Source organism: Convolutriloba macropyga, chromosome 6 (genome assembly GCF_964194025.1).
Source record: "Convolutriloba macropyga chromosome 6, txConMacr16.3, whole genome shotgun sequence".
In the NCBI taxonomy this organism is placed as follows: Eukaryota; Metazoa; Xenacoelomorpha; order Acoela; family Convolutidae; genus Convolutriloba; species Convolutriloba macropyga.
In genome coordinates this window covers 317,684-345,478 of record NC_134473.1, presented here as the reverse complement: position 1 = coordinate 345,478, position 27,795 = coordinate 317,684, and the positions used below count along the sequence as shown (strand labels likewise).

Genomic DNA, 27,795 nt, shown 5'->3' with positions numbered 1-27,795 from the left:
CAGCCCTAGTTGTCAAGGAACCTCCTCTATGGTTTTAGTAATAGGTTAATGCATATTTTCTAGTGGTAGTGGATTGGTTTCAACATTTTAACATCACGAATTTAAGCGTTTTTTTGACAAAACGTGCAAATTTTTTTCAATTTTTCTGACACTGTTTCCTTATTCACGTTTTTCCAGGCCCCGGGGCCAGAAGACGTCCTTAAGGATATGATAAGTTACTGAAAAATTTTATTTGTCATGGAATAGCTTTCAACTTTAATTATGACAAATTTAGTGATTTTTTTAAAACTTGCGTTTTTAAGTTTTACGAAAATTTTTGTCGGTTTTGGGGTTTCTTCAGACTCGGGAGCCGAGGAAATTCTCTAGGATTTGACAATAGGTTACTGTATAGTTCCTAAATAAAGTGGAGTGTTTTCAAGTTTTCACAAGCACGAATTTTAGCATTTTTTTTTCAATTGTTTTTTGACATTTTGTCCTTATTCAGGTTTTTCAGCCTCACACAAAATCTGTTGAAGTTTAAAAATAATTACTGGAAAATGTTTTTGGCCGTGGATCAGTTTTCAACTTTTATCACAAAGTTTAGCAATTTTTATGCAACTTGAAATTTAGGCCTCGAAGGGACTCGATAAAAAGTATCGTCGCAAGATGTGTGCCGGGGCGGCTCGATTGAATGGCGATGAGTCATACATCTTGTCCATTTCTAAAAGCTTTTTTACAGTTTTTAATTGCCCTCGGGCGCAGTTTGAAGCAATTATTGTTTTTTATGGATTTTTTTCCCAATAGATTGTTCTAGAACATTTGTAATTAGCCGCACAGCGATAGTTGGGGTTGTTATTGGCCTTCCTTTCGTTTTTTTTATAATTCAAAGAGTTTGAATTATATTGGGGCGCTGTCATTTTTAAAGATCTGTTCACACCATGACTTTTGAAGTTAAATTCGAGTAGTCATTTTGGTCAGGCCGAAACAGGATATGGAGCGAAAAAGCAAGTAGTTTTGAGGCGTGAAAATTTTTCTCTAATTTTAAAATAGAGTGAGAAAACGGTGTTTGAACAAAAGTTCGCTTTCTCACTAGTGGCTTTTGTTCTCATGCGGCATTTTAACTTCGATTTTCTGATTTTTTAATTTTTTAAAACCAATGAAAATTCTTTGAATTGTACGTCAGGAGTTGTCCTATGTTTTTTTAATTCGTCGAACTCAAACTTTTTGCTTTACCTTAGCTCACAGCTTGTTCAACATTTTGCGTGAACTCTTTTTGACTTCTCTGGGCTAGTTTTTCTCCGCTCATTCTGCTCAGAGTGCTTTTAGACAGCAGTTGCTCGGCAAAGCAGTTGAAAATGAACAGAGTCGGTATCAAAAATCGAAATCAGAAATAGAAACGGGATAAACCCATAATGCCCAGTTTTGTTTTTTAAGTATCAGTTACCATCTCTAATGCTTCTGGGTTTTGACACTAGCTCCTGTATCGCCTCACTGTGAAACAGTAGTATGTTCAACTACTACTGCCGGAAAATGACATCAAAATGGTTCGTACTTTAGAATTGTTTTTCTACAAAAATCATTTTCATTTTTTTCTCTTCTTTCAATCACAATCGGGGTTATGGGAATCAACGGCGGCTGTTTTCTGGCCATCTGCGGTGTATGTTTCGTCTTGGCCCCTGGCCAAGCTAAGCACAAAATGTATAATACATGGTCACATATTTGATGCATTTGGATTGGCTGTCCGTAAACTCCTGGGCAGTCCTCTTAAAATAAATAAATTGTCGCCACTACTTGGGATTAAAAGTGTTTTTTCATTTCATTTTCAGCTGCAGGTTTGTTTCTTTTGTTTTGGCGCTCAAGCTAGTTCTGTTTTTACCAAGCTGTCGATGTATTAAAAGTCCCAAAACTTAATCGATGAAATAACTTGGTAGCCCACGACGATTACTACGAAGATCTTAAACAGTGGAGTAAACTCAAGCCTTGGGAGTAAACTAACTGTTTCAAAGTTGAAAAAAGACTAATCAATTGCAGAGTGCCATAAGTTACAATGCTGTTGTAAACCCTAGGTGTCAAGGAACCTCCTCTATGGTGTTAATAATAGGTTACTGCATTTTCTAGTGGTAGTGGAATGGTTTCAACATCACGAATTTAAGCGTTTTTTTTTGAAAAAACGTGCAAATTTTTTCAATTTTTCTGACATTGTTTCCTTATTCACGTCTTTCCAGGCCCCGGGGCCAGAATACGTCCTTGAGGATTTGATAAGTTACTGAAAAATTTTATTTGTCATGGAATAGCTTTCAACTTTAATAATGACAAACTAACTTGCGTTTGTAAGTTTTACGAAAATATTTGTCGGTTTTTGGGTTTCTTCAGACTCGAGAGCCGAGGAACTTCCTCTAGGATTTGACAATAGGTTACTGTAAAGTTCCTAAATAAAATGGAGTGTTTTCACAAGCACGAATTTTAGCATTTTTTTTTCAATTGTTTTTTGACATTTTGTCCTTATTCAGGTTTTTCAGCCTCACAGAAAATCTCTGTTGAAGTTTAAAAATAATTACTGGAAAATGTTTCTGGCCGTAGATTAGTTTTCAACTTTTATCACAAAGTTTAGCAATTTTTTATGCAACTTGAAATTTAGGCCTCGAAGGGACTCGATAAAAGGTATCGTCGCAAGATGTGTGCCGGGGCTCCTCGATTGTATGACGATGAGTCATACATCTTGTCCATTTCTAAAAGCTTTTTTACAGTTTTTATTTGCCCTCGGACGAAGTTTGAAGCAATTATTGTTTTTTATGGATTTTTTCCCAACAGATTGTTCTAGAACATTTGTAATTAGCCGCACAGCGATAGTTGGGGTTGTTATTGGACTTCCCTTCGGTTTTTTTATAATTCAAAGAGTTTGAATTATATTGGGGCGCGGTCATTTTTAAAGATCTGTTCACACCATGACTTTTGAAGTTAAATTCGAGCAGTCATTTTGGTCAGGCCGAAACAGGATATGGAGCGAAAAAGCAAGTAGTTTTGCGGCGTGAAAATTTTTCTCTAATTTTAAAATAGAGTGAGGAAATGGTGTTTGAACAAAAGTTCGCTTTCTCACTAGTGGCTTTTCTTCTCATGCGGCATTTTAACTTCGATTTTCTGATTTTTTAATTTTATAAACCAATGAAAATTCTTTGAATTGTTTGTCAGGACTTTTCCTATGTTTTTTTAATTCGTCGAACTCAAACTTTTTGCTTTACCTTAGCTCACAGCTTGTTCAACATTTTGCGTGAACTCTTTTTGACTTCCCTGGGCTAGTTTTTCTCCGCTCATTCTGCTCAGAGTGCTTTTAGACAGCAGTTGCTCGGCAAAGCAGTTGAAAATGAACAGAGTCGGTATCAAAAATCGAAATCAGAAATAGAAACGGGATAAACCCATAATGCCCAGTTTTGTTTTTTAAGTATCAGTTACCATCTCTAATGCTTCTGGGTTTTGACACTAGCTCCTGTATCGCCTCACTGTGAAACAGTAGTATGTTCAACTACTACTGCCGGAAAATGACATCAAAATGGTTCGCACTTTAGAATTGTTTTTCTACAAAAATCATTTTCATTTTTTTCTCTTCTTTCAATCACAATCGGGGTTATGGGAATCAACGGCGGCTGTTTTCTGGCCATCTGCGGTGTATGTTTCGTCTTGGCCCCTGGCCAAGCTAAGCACAAAATGTATAATACATGGTCACATATTTGATGCATTTGGATTGGCTGTCCGTAAACTCCTGGGCAGTCCTCTTAAAATAAATAAATTGTCGCCACTACTTGGGATTAAAAGTGTTTTTTCATTTCATTTTCAGCTGCAGGTTTGTTTCTTTTGTTTTGGCGCTCAAGCTAGTTCTGTTTTTACCAAGCTGTCGATGTATTAAAAGTCCCAAAACTTAATCGATGAAATAACTTGGTAGCCCACGACGATTACTACGAAGATCTTAAACAGTGGAGTAAACTCAAGCCTTGGGAGTAAACTAACTGTTTCAAAGTTGAAAAAAAAGACTAATCAACTGCACAGTGCCATAAGTTACGAGGCTGTTGTAAGCGTAACGATAGTTGATTAAAAACAATAACTACAAAACGTCAGAAATTGATATTTTTCGATGTGCAATATCAACCATGTTGTAATTTTTATTCCTGGCTAACTTTTTATAGATGCACAGCCATAAATTTTGTCGAATAGCTGAAAATAATTGTTTTGTACACGTGTCCATTTAGTTTTTCAGCTGCTTTTATTTGCTTGACATTTGTTACCTTTATTAGTAGTGAGTTGTTAGCTGATTTGTGACACTCTTTCAAGGTCAATAATGGATAACTGCCCAACGAAAGTTAATTAAATAAGAATTTTAACGGAAAGGATTTATTTAAAGGCTGGGAAGTGATAATGAAGCTGTTGATCTCGTTAGAATTTTGGTTTTATTCGTAGTGTTCCTCGATTTTTACGACCATTTGTGACTATTTGATCATTTGCACTTACCGGAACTTTTTCGGTGGCTTCCACCACTCAGCGACTGAATTTGTATGCGTGAAGTTATTTTTTTACTGCTCGCTGACAATTTTTTTGGGTCAATCGTAAGATAAATTTTCACGCAGACATTAGTTTAACCAAATTACTCGTGCACTCTCTTAAAATACTTGTTGCGTTCTATAATCTACGGCACGTAAATAGTTTTTTGCGATTGTATCGGCCACCTGTCTGCTTTTTCATTCAGCAGATGTTTAAGAAATGATCGGCTTTATTTTTTCAGTTGCCAGATTGTTTTCTGCAAAAAAATTGAATTCACTCACAAAGTTTTTTCTATCATGTGTCCAGCAATTAAGGTTAAATCAGTCACCTCATTTAATTGGCTTGTGTCTTATTACTAATGGAAAAAATTAAACTAATGCCCAATAATTCTAGCTCATTCATTTCCTCTGTCAAAGCTGTCAATTTTTCTTAACATGCAATTCACTCACGGGTAAGTTGAGTTTCAATCTTCATATAATAATTAATTCAACTAGTCAACTATAGCACTATTGCACTTGGGTAAGTGCAGGCTAAGGACACTACGTGACCAGTCTTACTCAAGTTAATACTCGTCGATTCAGAAGCTACTGTACAACTGCAACTTAGTCTTGAGCCACTTGAAAATTATTAATTGCTCTCGCGTGAAGTCAAGAAGCAATTGTTGCAGTTATATGTCTTTTTTAATTGCCCTTGAACGAAGTTCATAGCAATTATTGTAAACGTGTGTATCTTTTTTATGCAAATTTTTCGCATGACAATTTTGCGCTTTTCTTCTAGAACATTCTTTGACTTCTCAAGTGACTTTTTCACGCTTTCGTTCATCATTAATAGCCGGCCTCATCTTCTCAGCCGGCTATTATAGCGCTCCTATTTTTTTTACTTCGTCAAACTTTTTCGCTTTACCATTTTGCCGCTTTTTCGACATTTTGCGTGAAATATTTTTGACTTCTCTAGGCTAGTTTCTCTCTTCTCTCATTCTGCTAAAAGTGAATTTGAACATCAGTTGCTCAGCGAAGCAATTCAAAATGAACAGAGTCAGTATAAAAAATTGAAGTCAGAAATAGAAACGGGATAAACCCATAAAGCCCAATTTTAGATGCCCGCTAAGTAGTAATAGAGTGAGTGATAGTCCCCGGGGGGGACCCCATGTATTAAGATAGGGTATAGCGGTATTTTCGGAGTAGGGTCCCCCTCCATGTATTAAGATAGGGAATAGAATCTCCATGTATTAAGATTAGGAATAGAATCTCCATGTATTAAGATTAGGATTAGAATCTCCATGTATTAAGATTAGGAATAGAATATCCATGTATTAAGATTGTGTATAGCCGCCATGTATTAAGATTAGTCATAGCGGCCAACATGTATTAAGATTAGTTATAGCGGTCGACATGTATTAAGATTAGTTATAGCGGTCGACATGTATTAAGATTAGTTATAGCGGTCGACATCTATTAAGATTAGTTATAGCGGTCGACATGTATTAAGATTACTTATAGCGGTTGACATGTTTTAAGATTATTTATATCCGCTGACATATATTAAGATCAGGGGTATTTTTTGAAAAATTGTTGAGATTTTTGTACATTTTTACGCCGTTTTTTCAATAATTTCAAATATTCTCTTCTGATTGGTTAAAAATGACAGCTTTTTTTAAAAAAAAAATTGAATTGAAAAAGTTATAAATAACAGACATAGTATAAATTATGCACATCAAAATACAAAATCACTCAAACATTTACATTAAATTGGTATAAAGTTTAAAGCATAATTATAAAAATTCACAAAGACAAAATAATAAAAAATCACACATTGGAGAAGAATAAAAGTTATTATAAAAGATCTACAATTTGAGGGGTTCGGTATGGATACCGTCAGCTACAACTACTCGCTTGGGATAGAAATAGGATAACCCTTTCTTTGTCTGTTCATATGTAGCAACACAATGATTTATTGTTCTGAAACCTCTATTTGTCGAAGTAAGGTTGATAATTTCATCCATCACTCGTCGATATTTTTCCATTGGTCCATCTCCAGTCTCTTCCAGAGTTCTTTTGTTCAGGCCTTTGCTACTGAATTTGTACTTGTCCGACTTAGCATCGTAGCAACAATAGGTTTTACTGCAGAGACAAATCATTTCGGTGCATCTGAATTCTTCCTTGAAAAGACCTGGCTCCCGTTTATCATGCTTCTTATGCTTAGAACAACATGTTCTAGGGAAAAAGTTGTGTGAGGCATCTGCTCTGAAGGAATCATCACAGTCCTTTTCTCGCAAAGTCTCCCATTCTTCCTTTTTAGCAGGTCGAATACAATCATACAACTTCTCGTGCGCTAGGGCTAAATAAAGAGAATCTGTATCCATCTCTAACTCTTCGAATTTATCAACATTGCAAAATCTGTCGAAGAAGTTATAGTAGAGCTCCAACATACGTAATTTAGCGTACTGAAGTATGAAGAATCCAACTATTATAGGTTCTCGATGCTCAATTTTCGATTTTGCAAACTCAACTTCGTAAATTTCTTTTGACACATTGTTCAGACGCTTAAACATTTTTCCATTGATTGCTTTGTGCGTCTTCTCATCATTCAGGTACTTGGTCTCTGTGTGTCTACTTCTGTCCATAATTTGATACCCATAAGAGCTGTTACCCAACAATTTCATTGTCTCAGCCACAACGCTAGAATCAGTATTTTCATCACCCGCTCTTCTAGCATCTACCACTGACTGAACAAAATTGTTGAAGCATTTTTTGGGTGTGTATTGTACAAATCTATATATCTTTGTACATTTCAGACCAAGACTGAGATAAAAGTTGAGTAAAGGTGTAATGATTGTCCCATTTTCCAACTTGAAGCTCGAAATCAACATTCGTTGAGGTTGTTTGAGTAGGTTGTTTTCAATTGCATACTCTCTCATATATTCTCCAATATCGGCTCGACTGACATTAAAGTTCTTAAAAATAGGAGGGAAATTAGAGAACTTGTATTTTAATCCGTCTGGAACTTCGAGATCGCACTGTACATATCCGAACATTTTCCCATCTCTTATTTTCGCTAAAAGAGACTCTTGCTTCATAGGTAGTTTGAAGGGAAAGTTCTTCCCCACGTGATTTCTAACATTTTCCTCTTCTTTAACACGTTCCCACCATTTACACTCCCAGACTTCAACAATATTGTATCCTTTGTTTCTCAAATAGTCTCTTCTCAGTTCATCATGTTCTCTTTTTCTGATTCCTCTCTGCATTTCCTCCACCGAGAGGCTTGCTCGAGATTCTTTACATGGGCAAAAATGGAAATAACAACCCATAGCTTCGAATACTGTGTCACAATGAGCACAAAAACCGTCCACGCTAAAACAGTCAATCTTTTTCTGTTTCCCGGTTGTATAATAGCTTTCAATTATGCATTCTGGGCGTTGTGATTGGAGATAAGACATGACCATGTTCCCAAATGTTCCAAATTTATTGTTTCGAGCTTTGAATTTTTGAGAATTTGTGTCGACTTCCCACCGTGTGTAAATTCCTGTTGGCATTTCTTGACACATTATAAAGGGATAGAGTTGACTAGGATCAATACCCACGATAGATTTACAAATATTTTCTGAATTCCTGATAAAGGTTTGATCAACTACTGCCTTTCTTGTGAACACAATAGAAGGTCCACCAGTCATGTCCTCGCGTATTTTATCATGTAAATCCTTGTCACTTTCAACAAATGGGAAAAATTTGTGGTTTGTTGACTGGTGAAGACAAATGTTTGCTAAATTGGGAAGTGTACATCCGAGTTTTAACATGTCGATTCCTTTGTTGTGATAAAATTCTATCATTTTTGCATTGCTTCTAGTGTTGGAACAACATCCTTGTTGTTGTACCACTTGACAAAATCTCTAAATGTAGACATTTGCTCTTCCTCCCAAATCACTTTCAAGTACTTGTAGTTGTCGACTCCAGATGGAGGAACTTCTTTCAGTCTCAATTTTTTCAGAGCTTCTTGTTGAGATAGTCCACTGTTCAGCAATTTAGTAAAGTCAGTGAATTCTTTCTCCAAAGGGTTGTGATCCTTCAGCTTACTGAAGAAACATTCATAGGGGGGTCGAAAAGGTGCGTCAAGTTTATTTGGAGAATCGAACCATTCATATGGGAAGAAACCTTTAGTCTCGCTGGTCTTGTAAGCTTTGAGGAATGAATCGAGAGATGTAGCTCCTCCAAAGAAATTTAGAATGTCAAGGAACTGCACGTCACCGAACTTGAAGGAAACAAAATGATTTGCCTTTTTGATAACTGTAGGTTGAATATCCCGTTCATAAATGAGATAAGGTAGAAGGTAAGATTTGATGAGATTCAAATGTACTTTCCACTGTTGAATCCAAATACAGGTAATGTGTTGATATAACGCTCAAAGTGTTGTTGCAAGTCCAAAAGTTGATTTTTCTGCATTTGTTGGAACTGAGTAGACATATCAGCTTCCTCCTCCTCCTCAATACACTCATCTTCGAAATCAGATGCAGGATTTGTGCAACCTTTCCTTTCGTTCAATTTTTCAAAGATGGCTTTAACTCGGCTATTGATTATCTCTTGAATTGATGCAAATTTTGTTTGCATTTCGGTTTTACTCTTGTTAGCTAACTCCTCAAGAGCTTCGACAAAAGAAACAATCAGGTTCTTAGGGTCTTTGTCGCATAGAAACACAGGTTCTTCAATCAAGTTGGAGGAAATGGAGACAGATATTGGCTCATGTTTTCCAATCCAAGTAGTTGTATTTGTATCTTTTAACTCTTCAGTGGGAACGCAGATAGATTCAAAGTCAAAAATAGCCAAGTTTTTGAACAATTTTTGATCATCGTTGTAGGAAATTCCAAATGCATCGAGTTTATCAAACAAAGTATCTCGCAGAGCATACACACTTTGGATAAATATGCTGTACTCTGTCTTTGCAGGATTTTACATGACGGTTGAAATTACGTACTTTATAAATGTATCGCAACTGGGGCAACGGAATCGTTTAAAGAATGTGTTAATATCATCCACGTAGCATATATGATTGTTGTATCGCAGTAAATTAATGTTCTTTTCGTACATTTCAACACTTCTTCTTGCAAGTTCTCCAACGAATTCTCCTTCTTCTATATCAATATCATATATAAAGATGTTATGCTTTATCGCATTTTCAACAAACACGAGATGATCGATTGATACACCCCTGAAGTTGATTGCATCATGTCCGGATTCATGAAGAAAAGCACTAAACAAATTTGCTGCATTTGTTTCCAACTCAGATGATCCGTACAAGTGAACAGCTATAGCTCTGAACAGGCAAAGATAATCTTTGTAGGTCTCGCCGTAACCATTCGATACAAGACAATTCACATCTGGTCGTCTAAGTAACTGTTCAGGAAGAACAGCATCGATACATCCCATTGGAATGTTTTTTAGGAGAGCGCAGAATATTGTTACGTTAGTAGTCAAAGCAAATCGCCACTTTGTATGTTCCCTCTCCTGTGCACACGTCTCCACTAGATCCATTTTCTCTACTCTGTCTTGAAGAGAGATCAAGTCGCCTTTTGAACAGAGCAAATGAGATTTTTCAAAGAAAGTGTTGTTCTCATGCGCATAAAAGTATCGATACTCATCTGTGTCCACATTGCGCAGGATAAAACCAAGAGCCAGATTCACTTTGGCAGCACAATTTAATTTTTCGAAAACTTCTTTTAATTTCTCGTTGATCTCATTGGGATCGAGCTTGGACAACTTGAAGTTAAACACTCGATGTCTCCCATTCTCCATTTCCGTATCATCAAAAAAGTGCTGGCAAGCACTAAGTTCCTGCTGCAATTGCTCGCTGTTTTGGTCTAGCTCCTCTGATTCTAGGACTTCTTTGAGCTTTTCACTCCATTTGGTCCCAACTTTTGTCGAAGTTCCATGCTTTCTCCTCTTGTGTTGTTGAAGAGAATAAAAACTTGGGAACTCTTCCAAGTACACAGTACACACAGTAAGCTTAACATCTTTTGGGGCATGATGCTTGGCAAGGTGATAATTCAAGTCTTCCTTCTTCTTTGTAAAAAAGTTGGGACATTTGGGGCATGATAAAGTCCCACTATCACAAGACTGTTTGTGTCTGGCCATATGCTTTTTCACCACCATTTTTTCGCACTTTGTGCATTTCACTGGAAGATTTCTATCGAGAGCAGGCATTGTTATGTTAGTTCAATATGAATTGAGTAAAATTCAGGTAAATTGCGAAGCAACTGAATCTGAAAAAACAGAAAGTATAATGATTTAAAGCTGCTATGTAACTTTGGTACTCGATGATGACTCATCCCTTCCATATATGGAAATGACGTCATTTCTATTTTTAGATTCAGGCGTCATGTCAGAGCATTCTAGAAGATTGATATGATTCTAATTGCGACAGTTCTGCATATAATTAACTAGCTTTCAGTTGAAATGTACAAATTCATTCCGTGGCGAAAAATTCGAACTTTACATTTTTTTTCTCATTTTCTTCACACTTATTTGTTAAACTTTACTTGAATTTTTCCATACAGATTATTTCCCCAAAGAAATTACAACAAGAAAACTATTCTTCAAAAATTCACGATTGTTACAGTATTTTGTATAGATTTAGTCCAAAATTTTGTATCTCAAATATTGATAAAATTTACTGCCTGAGATCAAATTTAGTTTTACTGAAAATAGAAACTAGTGAATGAATGTGCTTCCAACACAACAAGAGAGAGATCAAGAAAAAGTTTCCATCTATTATTGAAGAACAAGTTTACGTTGTACAACTTAATGTTGTTGTAATAGAACCTCCCGCCCAATCAGACTTCAGCTTTAGAAATCTAATTCTCAAGATAAACGATTTCATTTTATGCATTGCTTTTTCTATTTTAATTTTCTTTTATAATAACAGAGTTTTACTTGATACCGTATTCATTTGTGAAAAATGTTGATCAAAAATCACTTACAACTTTTGGAAAAAATTTACAAAAGAAAGGAAGGAATCGCTGATGCTTACAGAGTAGACGAAATTGATGTTGACTCTTATTTCTTTTACAATTTTTTGGACGTTTTTACTCAAAACAACAGAATTATCCGATTTAGTAAAGGATTTGAATATGCAACCTTTTCTATAAAAAAATTCGAGTATGATGACTACATAACAAAACAATCTTTCGATTTTTCGTCAGAACTACACATCAACAAGTATGAAATGCTCTTCATATTGAATTATGTCCCAGAGATAATGGAACAGTACAGAAATTTGTCTCAATCTAATTATATCCCAATTCCTGAACCGGTAACAATTACTTCATCTCTGCAGAGTGCGCTGTTCTTTCATTATTACAAGGACTATAATGCAGAGGGGGTAAGAGTAAGATTTGGAATACGACACCCCAACATTTATATACAAAAATTTAGTTCCAAATTTGGAACATTTTCCGAGATCGATTTGAGATTCAACGAGATGGAGAGAATTTATCAAAGCTTGACTTTTTTGGTCAATTACGTCAACTCATTTCCTCTAACTTATCCATCTTTGGCTGTTAACTAGGGTAACACGTGTAAAAGTTACCTTTTTTGGTGTTTATTCAGTATTGAGCTTACTTGTTTCGGATAGTAATGTTAGATTTTATATGAGTTGATTCCTTCTTTGGTAACTTTACAATTGAGACATTTCCTTTTCTGGAAAACAACGTCACTTTTTCTGCTAAACATTACCCTTTTTGGAAACTTTGTTCTCATTGGTTGGAGTTTAGTATAAATAGAGCTGAAAAATTCACCCAGCATCACTTGCTTTCTCTTCTCTAAAAACAACATCACCTCTGTCTCAACTACTTTTGACTCTAGTCTCACCACATTGAGAAATGGAATTTACAGTGCAGAACAACAGCCTTCTCTACTCAGTTTCTTTCACAGAGGAGACTGCTCGGATCAGCATCAGAGACCTGTCGAATGGTCTCTACGAGTCAATTCTAAACCTGCCTATCACAGTGTGGCACATTATTGAGCACCAGCGACAACAGTTTGACACATATCATCAGGGGCAGGTTCCAATCACGGAGAATCAGCTTGGAACTCACGCAATGGGTCACGAAGTTGCTGTGATCAGTGGGCATCACTACCCTCACGTTAACGGAACAGATTTTCCCGACAACTACGTTGCTGGAAGCATTCAGTACACATTTCCATGGGAGGAAGGACAGATTCCCAACAATTGGTTTAATACACCAGAGACAAGTCAAGTATCCAGTCCAGAACCGCAAAACGGCCTTCTCCAGATAGTGAGCAATGCTGGCAGCAGTGAACAAAGCGAATTGAGTGTTGATACTAGCACCACGTGGTCATTTAACGATCTGGAAAACTTCGATCCAGCTCAGTATTATGGTTCGACTGATATGTCAACTACACCGTCAATGACAACCCCCTCCATAGAGGACGGAACAGCTCACAACCCCATTGTGCTGACTGATGAAGTTCCGGTAACCCCCATCAGTGTTCGACCTACAGAGCCTCCAGCAATCGTTGAAAGAGTCCGTCCATTTGGCAATGAGATTCAAAACTTGCCAGACCACGTTGTGAGAACTCTTTTTGAATGAACCTGATATTGTAAATTTTATACTTGAATTACTTGTGGTGTATTTATACTTTTGTCTGAATTCATTTCTTTTTTAGTGGAACTTTTTCTTTACTACAAACACTATGCAAGCTATGTTGAAAAAAACACAGCAATTTTTGTCAAAATTTTAAGAACAATTTGATAAAAATTCTGTTTCTTAACAAAAACGGTCGTTTAAAAATTGATTTTTAAGAAAAAAACTGAATTACTTTTTCAATTTTTAATAAAAATCTTTGTTTTAAAAATTGATATTTATTGAAACAAAACAAGTTCGAAAGTTGTCATTTTAAAATGTAAAGACAATTTCTTTTATTTGCGCAAAATTATACCGTAAAATGATGAAAAATGAAAATTTTTTGCGTTTTTAAATGACAGTTTTTGAAAATTTTTTCGACATTCAAGAAAACTTTTTCAATTCAAAGCTCGATATTTAACAGAAATTGTTGAAAAAATTTTCGATTTTTAAGAGAAAAGGTTGAAATTTTTGTCGATATTTAATAAAAAAGTTGTTTGAATTTTTGATTTGTAAGAAAAGTTTTTGAAAAATTGATTTTTAACAATAAGTTAATTTAAATTATAAAGGTAAATGCAAATCACAGGCAAGAAATTATATGCTTTATTTTCTAATTTCAAGATACAAAAGATGATTATCAATTATGCCATGTCCATCTAACAAACAATCAACAATCTTTATAAATTCACTCTCATACTTTGAATTTCTAAGGGAATGCACCCTATCTAGAAAAGATGATCCAAGGGTTTGAGTACTCGCATTTCTTTGCTCAGCGCGTAGAAGGTGACGCTTGAACTTCTTTCTGCTCAATCGTTTTTTGGAGATACTGGGCACTTTTTCCACGTACTTATTCTCCAAGTTGTGCTCTACCGCTCTGGTTAACTGAGTAAAGGCCACTCCTGACTCTTCTATAATGGAACCAAAGAACTGATGTTTATAGAGTGTGTACAAGCAATCAACTGTTTGATAAACATAAGACAATTTTTCCTTTTTCTCTAGTATCTCTTTCACTGAGGATAAAATGAGAATAATGTGGTAGCGACAAGTCTTTAATGGACAAAAGTTGTCATTATGAGTAGCAACGGAGTATTTTTTAGTGAGTAGATAAGGTTTATACTCATTAACTGATACAGAAATGAATATTGTCTAGTCATTAAAATCTCTGTAAAATTGAGGTAAAACCTGACACATTATTGCTGCCATTTCTATATCGGGATAACACTAAAAAACCTATATATGGAAACAAAAATTACGGTAACGTAATTTCTATTTTTAGAGGTAACAAGTTCTGTTTCCATAAAAACCCATTTTCGAAATGATAAAGTTCAAGAAACAGAAGGCTAAAAAAATTCGTTGTTATACTTGTTCAAAATATTTCAAGCACTATTTTTCTTTAATGCAACACAGACGAGCTAAACACCAGGATCCGTTTGAAATTCTGGTCAAAAAATTTGCGAACCTCAAGATTTCCGATTAGATTACCCTAGGAGGAAATAACGTCATTTAGCATACCTTTTATGGGTATACATGACGTCATTACCATAAAAGGAAATTTTAAGTTATTGAGAGGAATTGCATACAAATACATCATTTATTTTCTCTTTCACTCTAAGCTCAAGTTGTTGAAATGTCTCTCTCTAAAGTATCACCTTTTCTTTCGAGTGCTCCTTCAATGTACACTCAATCCTCACCAAAACCAGGGACTGATTCGGTTCCTTTTTATATGGACTTTGGTTCCAATTCAAAAAGATTTGGGAGATTTACTATGTCCCAGATTTCCAGAAACGGACAACTTTATACTGAACCAACCTTCCAAGTCTTTAGAAAAGACAATTCTGGGAATTTTGAAAAGTACCAGCAACTGCGAATTGGAGACTATGAGTTTAAGAAGTTCTGCTTCAAGGAGGATCTTCTCAATGGAGAACTGGAGATGAGAGAAAACCAACCCCAATTCGACAAAAACATAGGAATGGAACACGTGCTGGAACAGTGTCACAAAGTGAGAGAGATTAGCATTGGACGAAATCGCAGACTCTATGTTACTTTCCTCCAATACATCAAGGACAACCCAGCTTCAACTTATGTACAAATTCGACTTTTTTGTCGAAAGAAGAACAACGAGTTCAAACAAGTGACTTATGTCAGCTACACTCTGGATGAATTCAAGGAGTTGATACAAAATCTGAAGGACTTTTCTAATTTTCAACAATGTACATTTCAATAAATGTGTAATTTTATTATGTATTTGACTTTTTAATTCATACTATTTGAATCATTTTTCTTTTTTTCAAACTGAAAATGAGTTGGAATATTGGTTCCTCCAGAAATATTTTTCTGAGTCTAAGAAATAAATCTAAAGTATTCCACGTTAGACTTCACTACGAACTAAAAAAGTCTTCTTATACAGTTCTTGAAGCTCTAAATTTTTCCAAAATTGATAAACTTGACAGTGAGTCCAATTTTTCAGAACTAAAGTGGGTTATTCATAACGGATTACGACGCACTACTTTAATATATCAATCTGATAAACACGAAATTTCCATTTCACAACATCGTTGGAACGGAGTTCAATGGAGTTTTTTGACAAAAATTGAACTAAAAAAGGAGGAATACAAAAAAATATTGGAACATCTTCCTGACCTTCTTTCTTATGTAGAGACTTTCAAAAAGACCAGTATCACTTTAGATAAATAAAGAAAACAATTGATGGAGATTGTCACACTTCTAAACATTTTTAATTGTTACAGTAGTATTTTTCCAATGTTTCCCAACAACGAAAAACGAAAAAACTGTTTCCTGGCTGCATGTAAAATTTGGGATCAAAACATTAATTTGGAGGAAATTGACCAAAACTTCCCCCACGGAGGACTTATTGGATACGGTAATTCAATTCTGGACTTTTTCCTAGCAAGATCGAAAGTGTTTCGTTTACATGCAATTTTACACGATTCTGCTGGAGCGGTTAAAGCAACTACAAACCAAGGACCCGGTTATTGTTACATGTTACCTCAATTTCCGAGCTCATGTCTCTTGGGTCACATTACTGGTCTGTTATTTTGTATCTTTATAAAAATTTGTCATCCACGTATTTTCAAAATGCTAGACTGTTAATCATTTTTTGAAAAATCATCCCAGAAGAAAGAATGCCTCTCGTTGTACTAGATATTGAATGCTTAGAAGGAAAAATTATCAAAGAGTTGGGAATCTTTAAGGACGGAATTGTACTTGGATACAGTTTTCTCCCACCTAAAGACTACAAGCCGACTTCTCAAGCAAAATGGAATACAAAAAATATGCACGGTATAAATTGGAACCATGGAAAGCTTGATTATTCTGAGTTGGCTTTTATTATACATCAACATTGTTCACCAACAACAGAGTACTTTGCTAAAGGACTTGAAAAATGCAAAATTTTATCACCCTACTTGTGTAAGGATGTGGAAAATCTTGATGATCTTGGTTGTCCGAAGGCTTCCAAACTATTAGAAAACAAGGATGTTGAATGGAATTGCAGCAACTACCCCTATCGACACAAGAAGACTCTTCATTGTGTAGAAAAGAAGGCTTACGTTTATGGGATATGGACTTTAAATTTTTTTGATAATATTTAATGTTTGTATTTGTGATTGTAATTCATCATTTTTATTTGTAATTTTTTATCCTCTGAAATTAGTATAAGAGAATGAGTTGGTCAAAAAATATCTACAAATACTGTGTTCCCATAATTTATTATTCTTTCATAGTCTTGCTCCTAACTTTGGTACTTTTTTCAATTTTGATGCTTTTTCTCACTGATTCATCTGAGGGAACAATAATTTGGTTGTGTGTTATGTTTAGTTCACTTATCTTTTTATTAATTTTTGGAATTTTTTTCGTTGTTTACGTTTCAATTCAGTTGCACAGTTCCTTTATCCCTAGGGAAGAAGATAGCGTATAAATGACTGATCACACTGATAAGGGGCTTCAATTAGGTAATTTTGTCTTTGATGACAATAATCAAGAACGTCAATCTTGGAAATGTTTTGGACAGACGTGTAACCGGTCTTTAGTAGTTTTTTTGTCCCAGTTCTTTGTCATACTATTGATTTTAGCTTGTTGGATCCTAAGAATTATATTAGCTGAGACTTGTGAGGAGACAACAGTTTGGATCGCCATTTTGTCGAGTACAGTTGGATATATTTTACCTTCTCCAAAATTATGAACAAAATAATTTCCACGAAGGAACGAGTTTTTATTTCATTGGTTGGACCAAGTGGATCTGGGAAATCCCAACTCATCCATGATTGGTTAGTTTTTGGAACTTTTCAACCAGAATTTGACAAAATTTACTATTTTTATCAACACTATCAATCTCTTTACGGACTAATTTTGAGTTGATACAAAAATTACCTAATAATGGAACAAAGTATTTACTTATTTTTGATGACTCTTGTGAAGAAATTTCTAGTTCTAAAGAATTTGTAAAAATAGCTACTGCTGGTAGACATAAAGGTTTAAGTACAGTGTACATAAAGCACAATCTCTTTCATCAAAGCCGACTAGGAAGGGATATTGAACTACAGAACACCCATATTGTTTTATTCAAATCACCCAGAGACGTCTTACAAATAAACACGCTCAGTCAACAGTTGGGATTGGGATCTCAACTAAAAGACTGGTATACCACAGCAACTTCAGTTCCCTATGGTCATTTACTTATTGACTTGACTCCAAAAACAGTCGACTCTCTGAGATACTGTACTAACAGTGGTTCAACACCATCTTTATTTTTCCTACCTCAAAGCAAGCAACAGATCACATTTTTGAACGATGAGCACACAACATCTCTCTACTCTGATCGCGTTCCAGAAATATTCCCAGAGCTTCAAAATAACTTTTCTCAAGAATTGTCCCAAAGACTTTATCCAGTTTCTAAACGAGTGCATAGTAAACCTTCTAAGAGGAGAGCTAAGAGAAATTCAAAAACAAGAAGTTTTAAAGTTCAGAGAAGAAATTCATCTTCTTATTTTAAAAAGAACAAGCCTCAGTAAAAGAAGACAGATCATGAGTTCCAAAAAAGGCATCAGTCTTATATCAATTTTAACTCCGTCAATCATTAATCGTCTCTCTTGAAATGGATCAGTTTGTTTTGATTCCTCAAAAACTTTATGATCAAAAAATCAGGTTATCACCTCAAAGATTGGACAAATATAACGAAAAACAGGATTCGGTTCCAAAAAATTTGGAAACTGTTTATAGAAAAGTTAACGCTAAAACAAAGTCTTCTAGCAACGAATCACTTATCAATGAAATTTTAAATTCACCTCGCACAAAACTATCCCTATCTGCCTCCATTTTGTTAGACGGAAGAGATACAAACGTTGCATTTGTGGATTTTGTATACGCTCTGAAGAAGAAAAACGTTGAATGTCCCGATATTTATTACACAATTCTTGACGCAATCGGCATAAATCCACATAAAATTTTAAACAAAGATGCCAAAAGCAAAGAACGAGGAAGCTGGATCCCTTTCCAAATCTGAAAAAGCCAAGCTACAGAGGTTGTACAGGGAAGGAAAAGCCGCATATGGTTCAGTTCAAAACCTTCAGAAAGCCAGTGGGTTGTCAAAGAAGAAGGTTACTGATTTTTTATACAGAAAGAATTCTTACACAAAATTTAGACGAGCAATTGGACATTTCAAAAGATTACCTGCTTTTGCAAAACGTATCAATGAGATTTGGTGCCTTGATTTGGCTTTTATGGATAAATTGTCTGAATTTAATTACGGTGTGAAATACTTATTGATATGTGTTGACGTCTTATCTCGCCTGGTCCGTGTTCAATCAATGAAGTCAAAATATGCCTCTGATGCTGTAGCTGTCTTTATAAAAATGTTAAGGAAGAACACTAAACCTGATAAAGTTTGGGTTGATCAAGGTACTGAGTTCGGGGGAGAATTCAAAAAATTTTGCAAGAGTAGAGACATCAAAATCTACTCTACAAGAAGTGAAACAAAAGCTGCTGTAGCAGAAAGAGCAATTAGATCTTTAAAAAACATGATCTATCGCTACATGGAGGAAAACGGCGATAAATACGTTCACAAAATGGATAGTTTTGTTAACACTATGAATACAAGAGTTAACAGATCTATAGGTAAATCCCCCAAAAACGTTTAAAATTCAGATTTTTTGTCAATTTTTTTACAAAAACCCTATTATTGAGTACAAAATACCACGCTTTAAAATTGGAGACAAAGTTCGAATCTCCAAGTACGATATCCCATTTAGAAAAGGTTACAAGTCTCAATTCACAAGTGAAGTTTTTGAAATTGTTAAAATTGCGACTTTAAAACCACCAACCTATAACCTTCATGGAGAACAAGGTGATGAAATTCTAGGCAAATTTTATGAACAAGAGCTTGCAAAGTGTATCATTTAGATATGAATTCTTTTACTGTAGAGTTGGTTTCGAATGCTTCCTTTGATTGTTATCCAAATAGTACATTAAGTTCTTTTACAAACTTTCTTCCGGAACAAATTAATCTCGAAGGAGAATGGGAGGTTGCAATTACAGAACTATCTTATCCTTCCTTGTACCAAAACATCACGGAAGGGAAATTTTTCTATGTAGATGAAGCAAAACCAAATACAAAACCATCAGACTATTACACACTTGATCCAGGTCTATATCCTTCGATCTCTGATATTGTAAACGAAGTGAACAAAAAAGTTCAGGAACGAGAAAAGTATGAAAAAACACCAATGAGATTACACGTTAACAAAATTACACAGCGAATTTCTTTGAGTCTTCCCAATGAGAATTCTTTACTTGTTATATTTATTGCTGATCTTTGTCATGTCTTTGGATGTGAAGAAGCTGTTTATGGGATGGGTGTTTTCATGAGTGGTGCTGGTCCACATTTTCCCAAGTTCCCTTATGACATTGTACGAATACATACATTGATGATATATAGTGATATTGTTGAATACAACATTGTGGGGGATACAAAAGCTGCTCTTTTACGATGCATTCCTTTTATATCAAAAGTTAAGAATGGAGACATCGTCTCAACTGGCCAATACATGAATTATCAAAATTTTCCAAACCTACAGTTTAAAAAAATTCTGAAAAATTCATTCCACAGCATAAAATTAGAGCTCCGAGACTCTTATGGTGAAAAAGTACCTTTCAACTCTGTTGGAGTAACTAGAGCAGTACTAATGTTTAGAAAAACTTCTGAAAATCATTTTTAGAATTAAGACTGTAAAAAATGGTTGCTGATAGTGATTTACCGTATTTTCGCGGATATGCCAGACAAAGGGGTAGGGGATTTGGAGCTTTGGCGCAAACAATTGGGAGGACAGCAATTCCGTTTTTGAGACGATATGTTGTCCCAGCAGCAAAAAGAGTGGGAGCTGATTTAATTGAAATGGCTGCTCCTGAAATTGGAAATGTTTTGACTGGGAAGAAAAAACTCAAATCTGTCGCTGCTGATGTTGGAAAGAAAACTTTTCGTAAACAGCTAGGTGCAGGAAAAACAAGAAAACGTCGCATTATTCGTAGATCACCTCCAAAAATCAGTCGACGTTGTCGAACGAGAAAAGTCAACAAACGATTCCAATTTTCGATATAGACACTTTACAAACTCTTGCTTGGAGATTTTTGACAAAATTCCTGTTTTGGAACCAATTGAGTCTTCTCATGTTCAAGAAGTTTATCCTAGTACTTCACTGGATGAAAGCAGCATTGAATTTGAATTTGAAACAGATAGAAGCATCTATCTTGATATGAGAGATATCCACCTTCAAATCAAAGTTGGACTACAAAAGGGAAGATTGTTTGATGACTTTATGAAAAAAGATGAGCATGGAAAACCAGATATGGGTATGTCTTTCACAGATGACGATTTACATTATCTAGCTCATGTCAACAATTTTTTACACTCACTCTTCTCCAACTGTGAAGTGTATCTGAACAATCAACAAGTGTACAACTCAAATGGTCTCTATGGACACAAGGCTTTAATTTCCAATGAATTTAATGCTTCAACGAGAAATAATGAAGGCATTTTGGCTTGTCATGGATACGAATTTGAAAAAGAACCTAGTGATTATCAGAAGAGCCCGTTTATAGACCGACAGGAAGAACTTCTGCTGAAAAATGGAAGCACTTACTACGGTAAATTAGCTATTGACCTGTTTCAATGTGAAAAGTTACTGCTTCCAAATACAAAAGTAAGATTGAAATTGATTCGTGCAAGACCTACTTTTTACATGATTTCCTACAATCCTCACGTTTCCCTTAAGGTTCTTGACTGTTACTTATTTACACGACGCGTGGTTGTTAACGAAGTGTATCACCAGACTATCAAATACCAATTAACTCATCAACCTGCTTGTTACAACTTTATGGAAACCATTGCACGTACATTTATTATCCCTCAGGACAGAACCAGTTTATTCAGGAAAATGTTTTTAACAATGCTCCAATCAGAAGAGTAGCTATTGCGATGAACACCAATTCGGCATTCACAGGACATTTTCAAGAAAATCCTTTCCATTATCAGAAATTTGGTTTGCGAGAACTTAGAATTGTTCGCGGAGGTAGAGCTATAGTATCGCTTGATACAACTAATGCTTGTAGAGCATACGTAACAACAATGAAAGCAATGAATTTTAACGAGGAAATTCCTGCGTTACCGAATCATCAGTTTCAGAACCACTACATACTTGTATTCGATCTCACTTCAAGATGCTGGCGAAAATATTCATTACCCTGAACTCAGTGGTGAAAGTATTCGATTGGAAATGTTTTTTGATCGTTCACTAAGAAACGTAACAGAAATCATTGTTCTGGGAGAAAGGATGTCCACTGTCAAAATTGATCAGTTTGGGACTGTTGCTAAAAATGTCTAATAATTTTTTATCATTTTTTCAATTTTATGTACTTTGTTGGAACATTTGTAGGCTTAACCTCTCTATCTAGCTGTTGTTCTCTACATCAATTGTTAGTTAACTAATGGATGTGAACTGGGGCAGACTAACTTCAAATATATATATTTATATTCCTTTGCTAATTTTCCTTGGACTTTTTATAATTATTGTTTTGTTTCATCCCAGCACCCAGGACGAAACGGTTGACAAAATCACAAAATCCAAAGATTGTTGCTTCTCTCAACAGAACGACAGTTTTCAACTTGATTGCTCTGTCAGGAATCCTTGTACAAACGTAGCTTGTGAGATAAAGAAAAGAAAACTTATTTGTCATGGATAACACCTCACTTCGTGACATTATTGAACGTATTCCAGAGCTTAAATTCCGGTATATTGGATCCTTTCCAGCAGATTTTGTCCCAAATTTGCCCAAATTTACTTTTGCAATCATCAACACTTCCCCAAGCAGTGAAGCTGGTGAACATTGGATAATGATTGGTCGCCTCAATAGGAACTATTACTATGCGGATTCTCTAGCACGATCAATCACACATTACAAATTTTTGAATAAAAAGTATCAGAAAATGATACACAGACCACTCCAAAAAATGGAAAACTTGTGTGGGTTCTACACTATTTATGCTGCTTTTCATCTATTTCAATTTTTACAAATACAAACAAACTTGAACAATGTTCATGATGTGCATGTACTAAATTTTATTAGTAATTATGTAAATTTGATTACTGGGGTATAAACTAAGCTGGTGCCCAATAAGGTCGACATTAGTTTTTAACAATTGTACCTTTTACTCAGTTAGCTACGCAAGTTTTTCCTTTTTGTCGAATTTATTAACCCACTCGGCTAAATGTACCTCGGTTTTCACTTTTTTTAATAATTTATACCAATTTAATGTAAATGTTTGAGTGATTTTGTATTTTGATGTGCATAATTTATACTATGTCTGTTATTTATAACTTTTTCAATTCAATTTTTTTAAAAAAGCTGTCATTTTTAACCAATCAGAAGAGAATATTTAGAAATTATTGAAAAAACGGCGTAAAAATGTACAAAAATCTCAACAATTTTTCAAAAAATACCCCTAATCTTAGTATATGTCAGCGGATGTAAATAATCTTAAAACATGTCAACCGCTATAACTAATCTTAATACATGTCGACCGCTATAACTAATCTTAATAGATGTCGACCGCTATAACTAATCTTTATAGATGTCGACCGCTATAACTAATCTTAATACATGTCGACCGCTATAACTAATCTTAATACATGTCGACCGCTATAACTAATCTTAATAGATGTCGACCGCTATAACTAATCTTTATAGATGTCGACCGCTATAACTAATCTTAATACATGTTGGCCGCTATGACTAATCTTAATACATGGCGGCTATACACAATCTTAATACATGGATATTCTATTCCTAATCTTAATACATGGAGATTCTATTCCTAATCTTAATACATGGAGATTCTATTCCTAATCTTAATACATGGAGATTCTATCCCTAATCTTAATACATGGAGATTCTATTCCTAATCTTAATACATGTACGCGCCTATACCCTATCTTAATACATGGAGATTCTATTCCCTATCTTAATACATGGAGGGGGACCCTACTCCGAAAATACCGCTATACCCTATCTTAATACATGGGGTCCCCACCCCCCCGGGGACTATCACTCACTCTATTACTACTCCGCTATTTGAACGTCGTTCCTATAAGTCTTAGTTACCATCTCTTATGCTTATTGGTATTGATTGTAGCCCCTCTCCAAGAAACAGAAGTATGTTCAACTACGAAAAGCCATCAAAATAAATGGGACTAAAAAAATGTTTTTGTACAAAAATCTTTTTTTTTCAATATCTTTTATTCTCTCAATCCCAATCATGCTTATTGGTATCAACGGCGGCTATTTTCCGGCAATCTGCCGGGTATGTTTCTTGAGTGATCTCTAGTGCTCCGAAGTTGCTAGTATAAAATCGGTTGCAGCATTGAAAAATTTAGTGACTCGTAGTGCAGTGGTTAGTGCGGGTGGCCGTGGAGTGAGAGGTCAGTGGTTCGAATCCAGGTGGGGTCAAATATTTTTTGCACCCATAAAGAAAAATTAATCTGGACTAAAGACCATGAATTAAATTGCCTCGTCTATCGTTCAAGAGCAATTCTTCCGACATTTGTCGGTTAATGTTTTAATAGCCGCCATCATCTTCTGAGCCGGATATTATAGTTTCCCTATTTTTACAATTCAAATAATTTGAACGACTCTTGTACGACGTTTGTCTTTTGTACGATTCGAAGAGGAATATTCGCAGAGCGTCTTTTTATCGGTAATTTTGTGGGAGTGTATTTGAAACAGGAAGTGAAATGCCTGAAAACAAAGTGTTTAGGTCAAATTGTTGAAGAGCTGAGAGAACATAGAGTAGTTTTTTGTTCATGTCACTTATTTGAGAGACCGAGAAAGGTAAGTGTAAAAAAAATTTACTAAGCAATTCTAATTAATTGCTCTTGAATTTAGCTTTAAAACTCCCAACTTTTTCAGTGAAAGGTGTTTCTCTCAATTATCTAAAGTGGTAATATTGCGTTTGGAAGACTTAAGCGAATATTACACTCTCTATTTGATTGACATTTATTTTGAGTTGTTTTTTAAGAAAATCGATTACATCTGAGCAAATTTTGTCGTTTTGTTTTGCCTATTTCTTCTCATTTTATGGTTCTTGATTTATTTTTTTTGATCAGTTCTTAATTGAGAACAATTTTCAAGTGTTTCTTCTATGAATTGAAGCTTGAAAACTAGAGAAGGCTCTTTTTACTGAACCAAATAATTTAAATTTATGTATATTCGGGTTTTCTTTTTTTAAATTGTAGTTTAATATTTCTGTGCCGAGTATTGGGTGGGTGACTGATCTCGCAGATGATGCAATTAGTTGCTCGCAAACTAAGTGTTTTGCAGTTAGCTTAGTCTTGTGGTCTTTGTATGCGGTTTTTCGCTTGACCTTTGGTCTGACCCTTTTGAGTTTTCGTCCTTTTAAACGATTAACAGGTAACGGTGAAAGGGTATTAAGTGACTGCGCAGCTCTGTTAGACAATTACGCCTTACTAGTCTCTAATTATACTGATTCGTTGAAGTTTTGAGGAGACACTTCTACGGAGTGAAGGGTGGTTCTTAATCTTAACAGTTTGACCCCTCAGTCACTCCCCTCTCCCTGAGCCAACACCCCCCCCCCCCCCCACAAAAAAACACTTAAAACTGCTCCGTGCAATTCAATGAGCTGAACTGGAGTTTGATGTGTTCAATATACGCTTAATATGCTTTGCTGTACTCTGCTTTGTTTTTTTTTTCAAAGTACGTTTGTTTACAAAGTTGAGAAACATTCATTTCAAAACTTCTCGTTTTTCAGTTTGGTTTCCTTCTTTGAGCTTTTTTGATTTTCAGCTTACATTTTTTAAATAAAAACTGTCATAGTGGTAGCTGAGCTCAGTGGACTGTTCTTGTCTTTTTAAAGGTCTGTTGGCACATTTTGGAGCCGACAAGAAGTCAAATTTATATGCCGATTTCTGTTCTACCGATGTAATAAAAAAGCGAAAAAACTATAAGTTATGGTGTAATTTTTTTCAAATCGTCGAAGTAGATCAATACAATAAAATTGTGGAGTGAAAAAGAGTAGTGGTATTTGGGTGATCTAAATTGATAATCAAAACGTTAAGCATTTAAACGCAATGGAGCACCCCAGTTTTCGTCAGTTTTTTTTTATTTTAATAGTGCGCTGAAACAAGGTTTTGTAGCTCAATTTTATTCAACCAAATGGTCGCTTCAAAATGGTCGGTTATAATCCTAATTACCAAGCAACGAGGTTAGAACCTGCGCTATCAACAGCGTAATAAGGACATGTCTGAAAATCTGAGGCCCCCCGTTTGTTTTAGTGCAGTTTTGCTTTATGCACGTCGCCTTTTTTCGTACGTTTCAGTGGTAATTCGCCAATTCAGGTCTCAGTAGTGTAGAGCATGGCTCTAACCATCAATCCTGTATATTTTTTCCAATGCACGTATTTTTTAAAAGGCTCCAATTGACAGAAGAATCTATTCAATGTTGAACTGTTTATTCAACAATCTCGTTGCAGACCAGTCTGTTTTTAGCGCCACTGAAATTTATTTTGTTTTTGATCCTGTTTTGGCAAGATAAGGGCTTGAAACGAAACGTTTCTCGGTTAAACCGTCCTGGAGAGGAGGTTTTTAATACAAAGTTTTCCTTTGTAGACTGTATTTTGCTTTGAAATATGTGTTTTGAGTTATGAAAGCGATTGATATGTTTCAGACAACCGTCTCAGAAGAAAACATCGATTGGTCTCCAACTATTAAGACAGATTGGCCTTAAAAGGATTCGGAAGTTTGGATCTACTGCCGCCACAAACACAGCTGGCAATACGCCCACTTCCTCCGGTACTCGTTGTCCCAACGGCAGTGGAGGTTGCAATGACAATGTGTGTGGATCCTGTTTGCCCACTGCCTCCTCGCCCAGTGGTGGGAATGGTGGAGGTGTGAACTTGTGTTGTCCACCGTCAAGTGCCTGCTCCACACAATTTAAATACAGATGAATATTATCTGACATTTGTCTCTTTTTCGCCCCTGAACAAAATATTTGCTCTGAATGGACAAACAAATTAATTCGTGTTTTACCACCCATAATGGTTTGCATAAGTTAAAAATGTTTGTGGTAAAGTTCGATAGAAGATGGGAATATCCATTATATTTTATATATGATAAGATAGAGCTAAAAAATGATCAAATATATCTGTGCATGCTCCGCGGGGATGAAAAGGAAACAGTTGCAAAAGGAAAGTTGACACCAATTAGAAGCACCTCATTAATTACTAATAACTTATTTAACATGTAAATTTTAGAAGGAATAGATTAGTGAAAACTTAGAATTTCACCCAAAGTTTGCCATCTAGATGTTATAGTTTGATTGGATCATTTGTTATTTATTGATCACGCTCGTGGGCATATAATATTGTATCAATGTATGAAGAATTGAAATGAGTTGTTTACCCCCAATGCCCGAACATCCCGCTAAACTGTTGCCCTTATTTGAGTTGAATTATATGCACAAATGGACTCAGATTTTTCACCCTAAATATACACTGATCACGTTCTAGTCTTTCTATTTTGTGGAGATTGTTTCGAATGCTCATTAAATCGTTCAGTGAGAAGTCACTGAAAAGAAAAAGCCAAAAGAAGTTGACAAACTTCAGCCTTTATTGCACTACATATATTCATTCGCTCGTTGCAAACGTCACTTTTAATTTCAACATTACCGAATGTGCTATCTTTGACTGTCAATACTTATCCTCAATGCTGGACGCACTTGAAATTGTGCAGAAAATGACTGTTATAATCGCATAACACTTCTGCTCTTTCTTTTTGTCACTACTTTAGTTGACCCTAACAAACTTTTGGGTGCTTTTCAGTGCAGTTTTCCAGATCTATTCTGCCAACAACCCCCCCCCCCCCCCTAAGTGTAGTTTACAAAATTCCATTAACAACTTATTTGTTATTATATAGCGCGTTACAATGTAAAAAATATCACAAAGATCTGAGGGGTGTAAAGGCAGAATAGATCCCAGTATTCTTGTTGGTTGCGGTGTGAAACCAAATATTAGGTTGATGCTAAAAACTATTTACAAATACTGTTTTACTATAATCCAAATACCTCTTAATATT

At 35.4% G+C, this 27,795-nt stretch overlaps 1 protein-coding gene across 3 annotated transcripts in view; it reads left to right on the top strand.

Annotated features, from left to right (window-relative positions):
• LOC142341419 (uncharacterized) overlaps nucleotides 1-27,575 on the top strand; it is a 57,207-nt gene extending 29,632 nt beyond the window's left edge. For all 3 annotated transcript variants that reach the window (XM_075392350.1, XM_075392349.1, XM_075392348.1), the window contains one exon: nucleotides 26,390-27,575. In XM_075392350.1, coding sequence (XP_075248465.1) covers nucleotides 26,390-26,669 — 280 coding nt within the window. In that variant the 3' untranslated portion in view covers nucleotides 26,670-27,575. The remainder of the gene's footprint in view (nucleotides 1-26,389) is intronic.
• The last annotated feature ends 220 nt before the right edge of the window (nucleotides 27,576-27,795 follow it).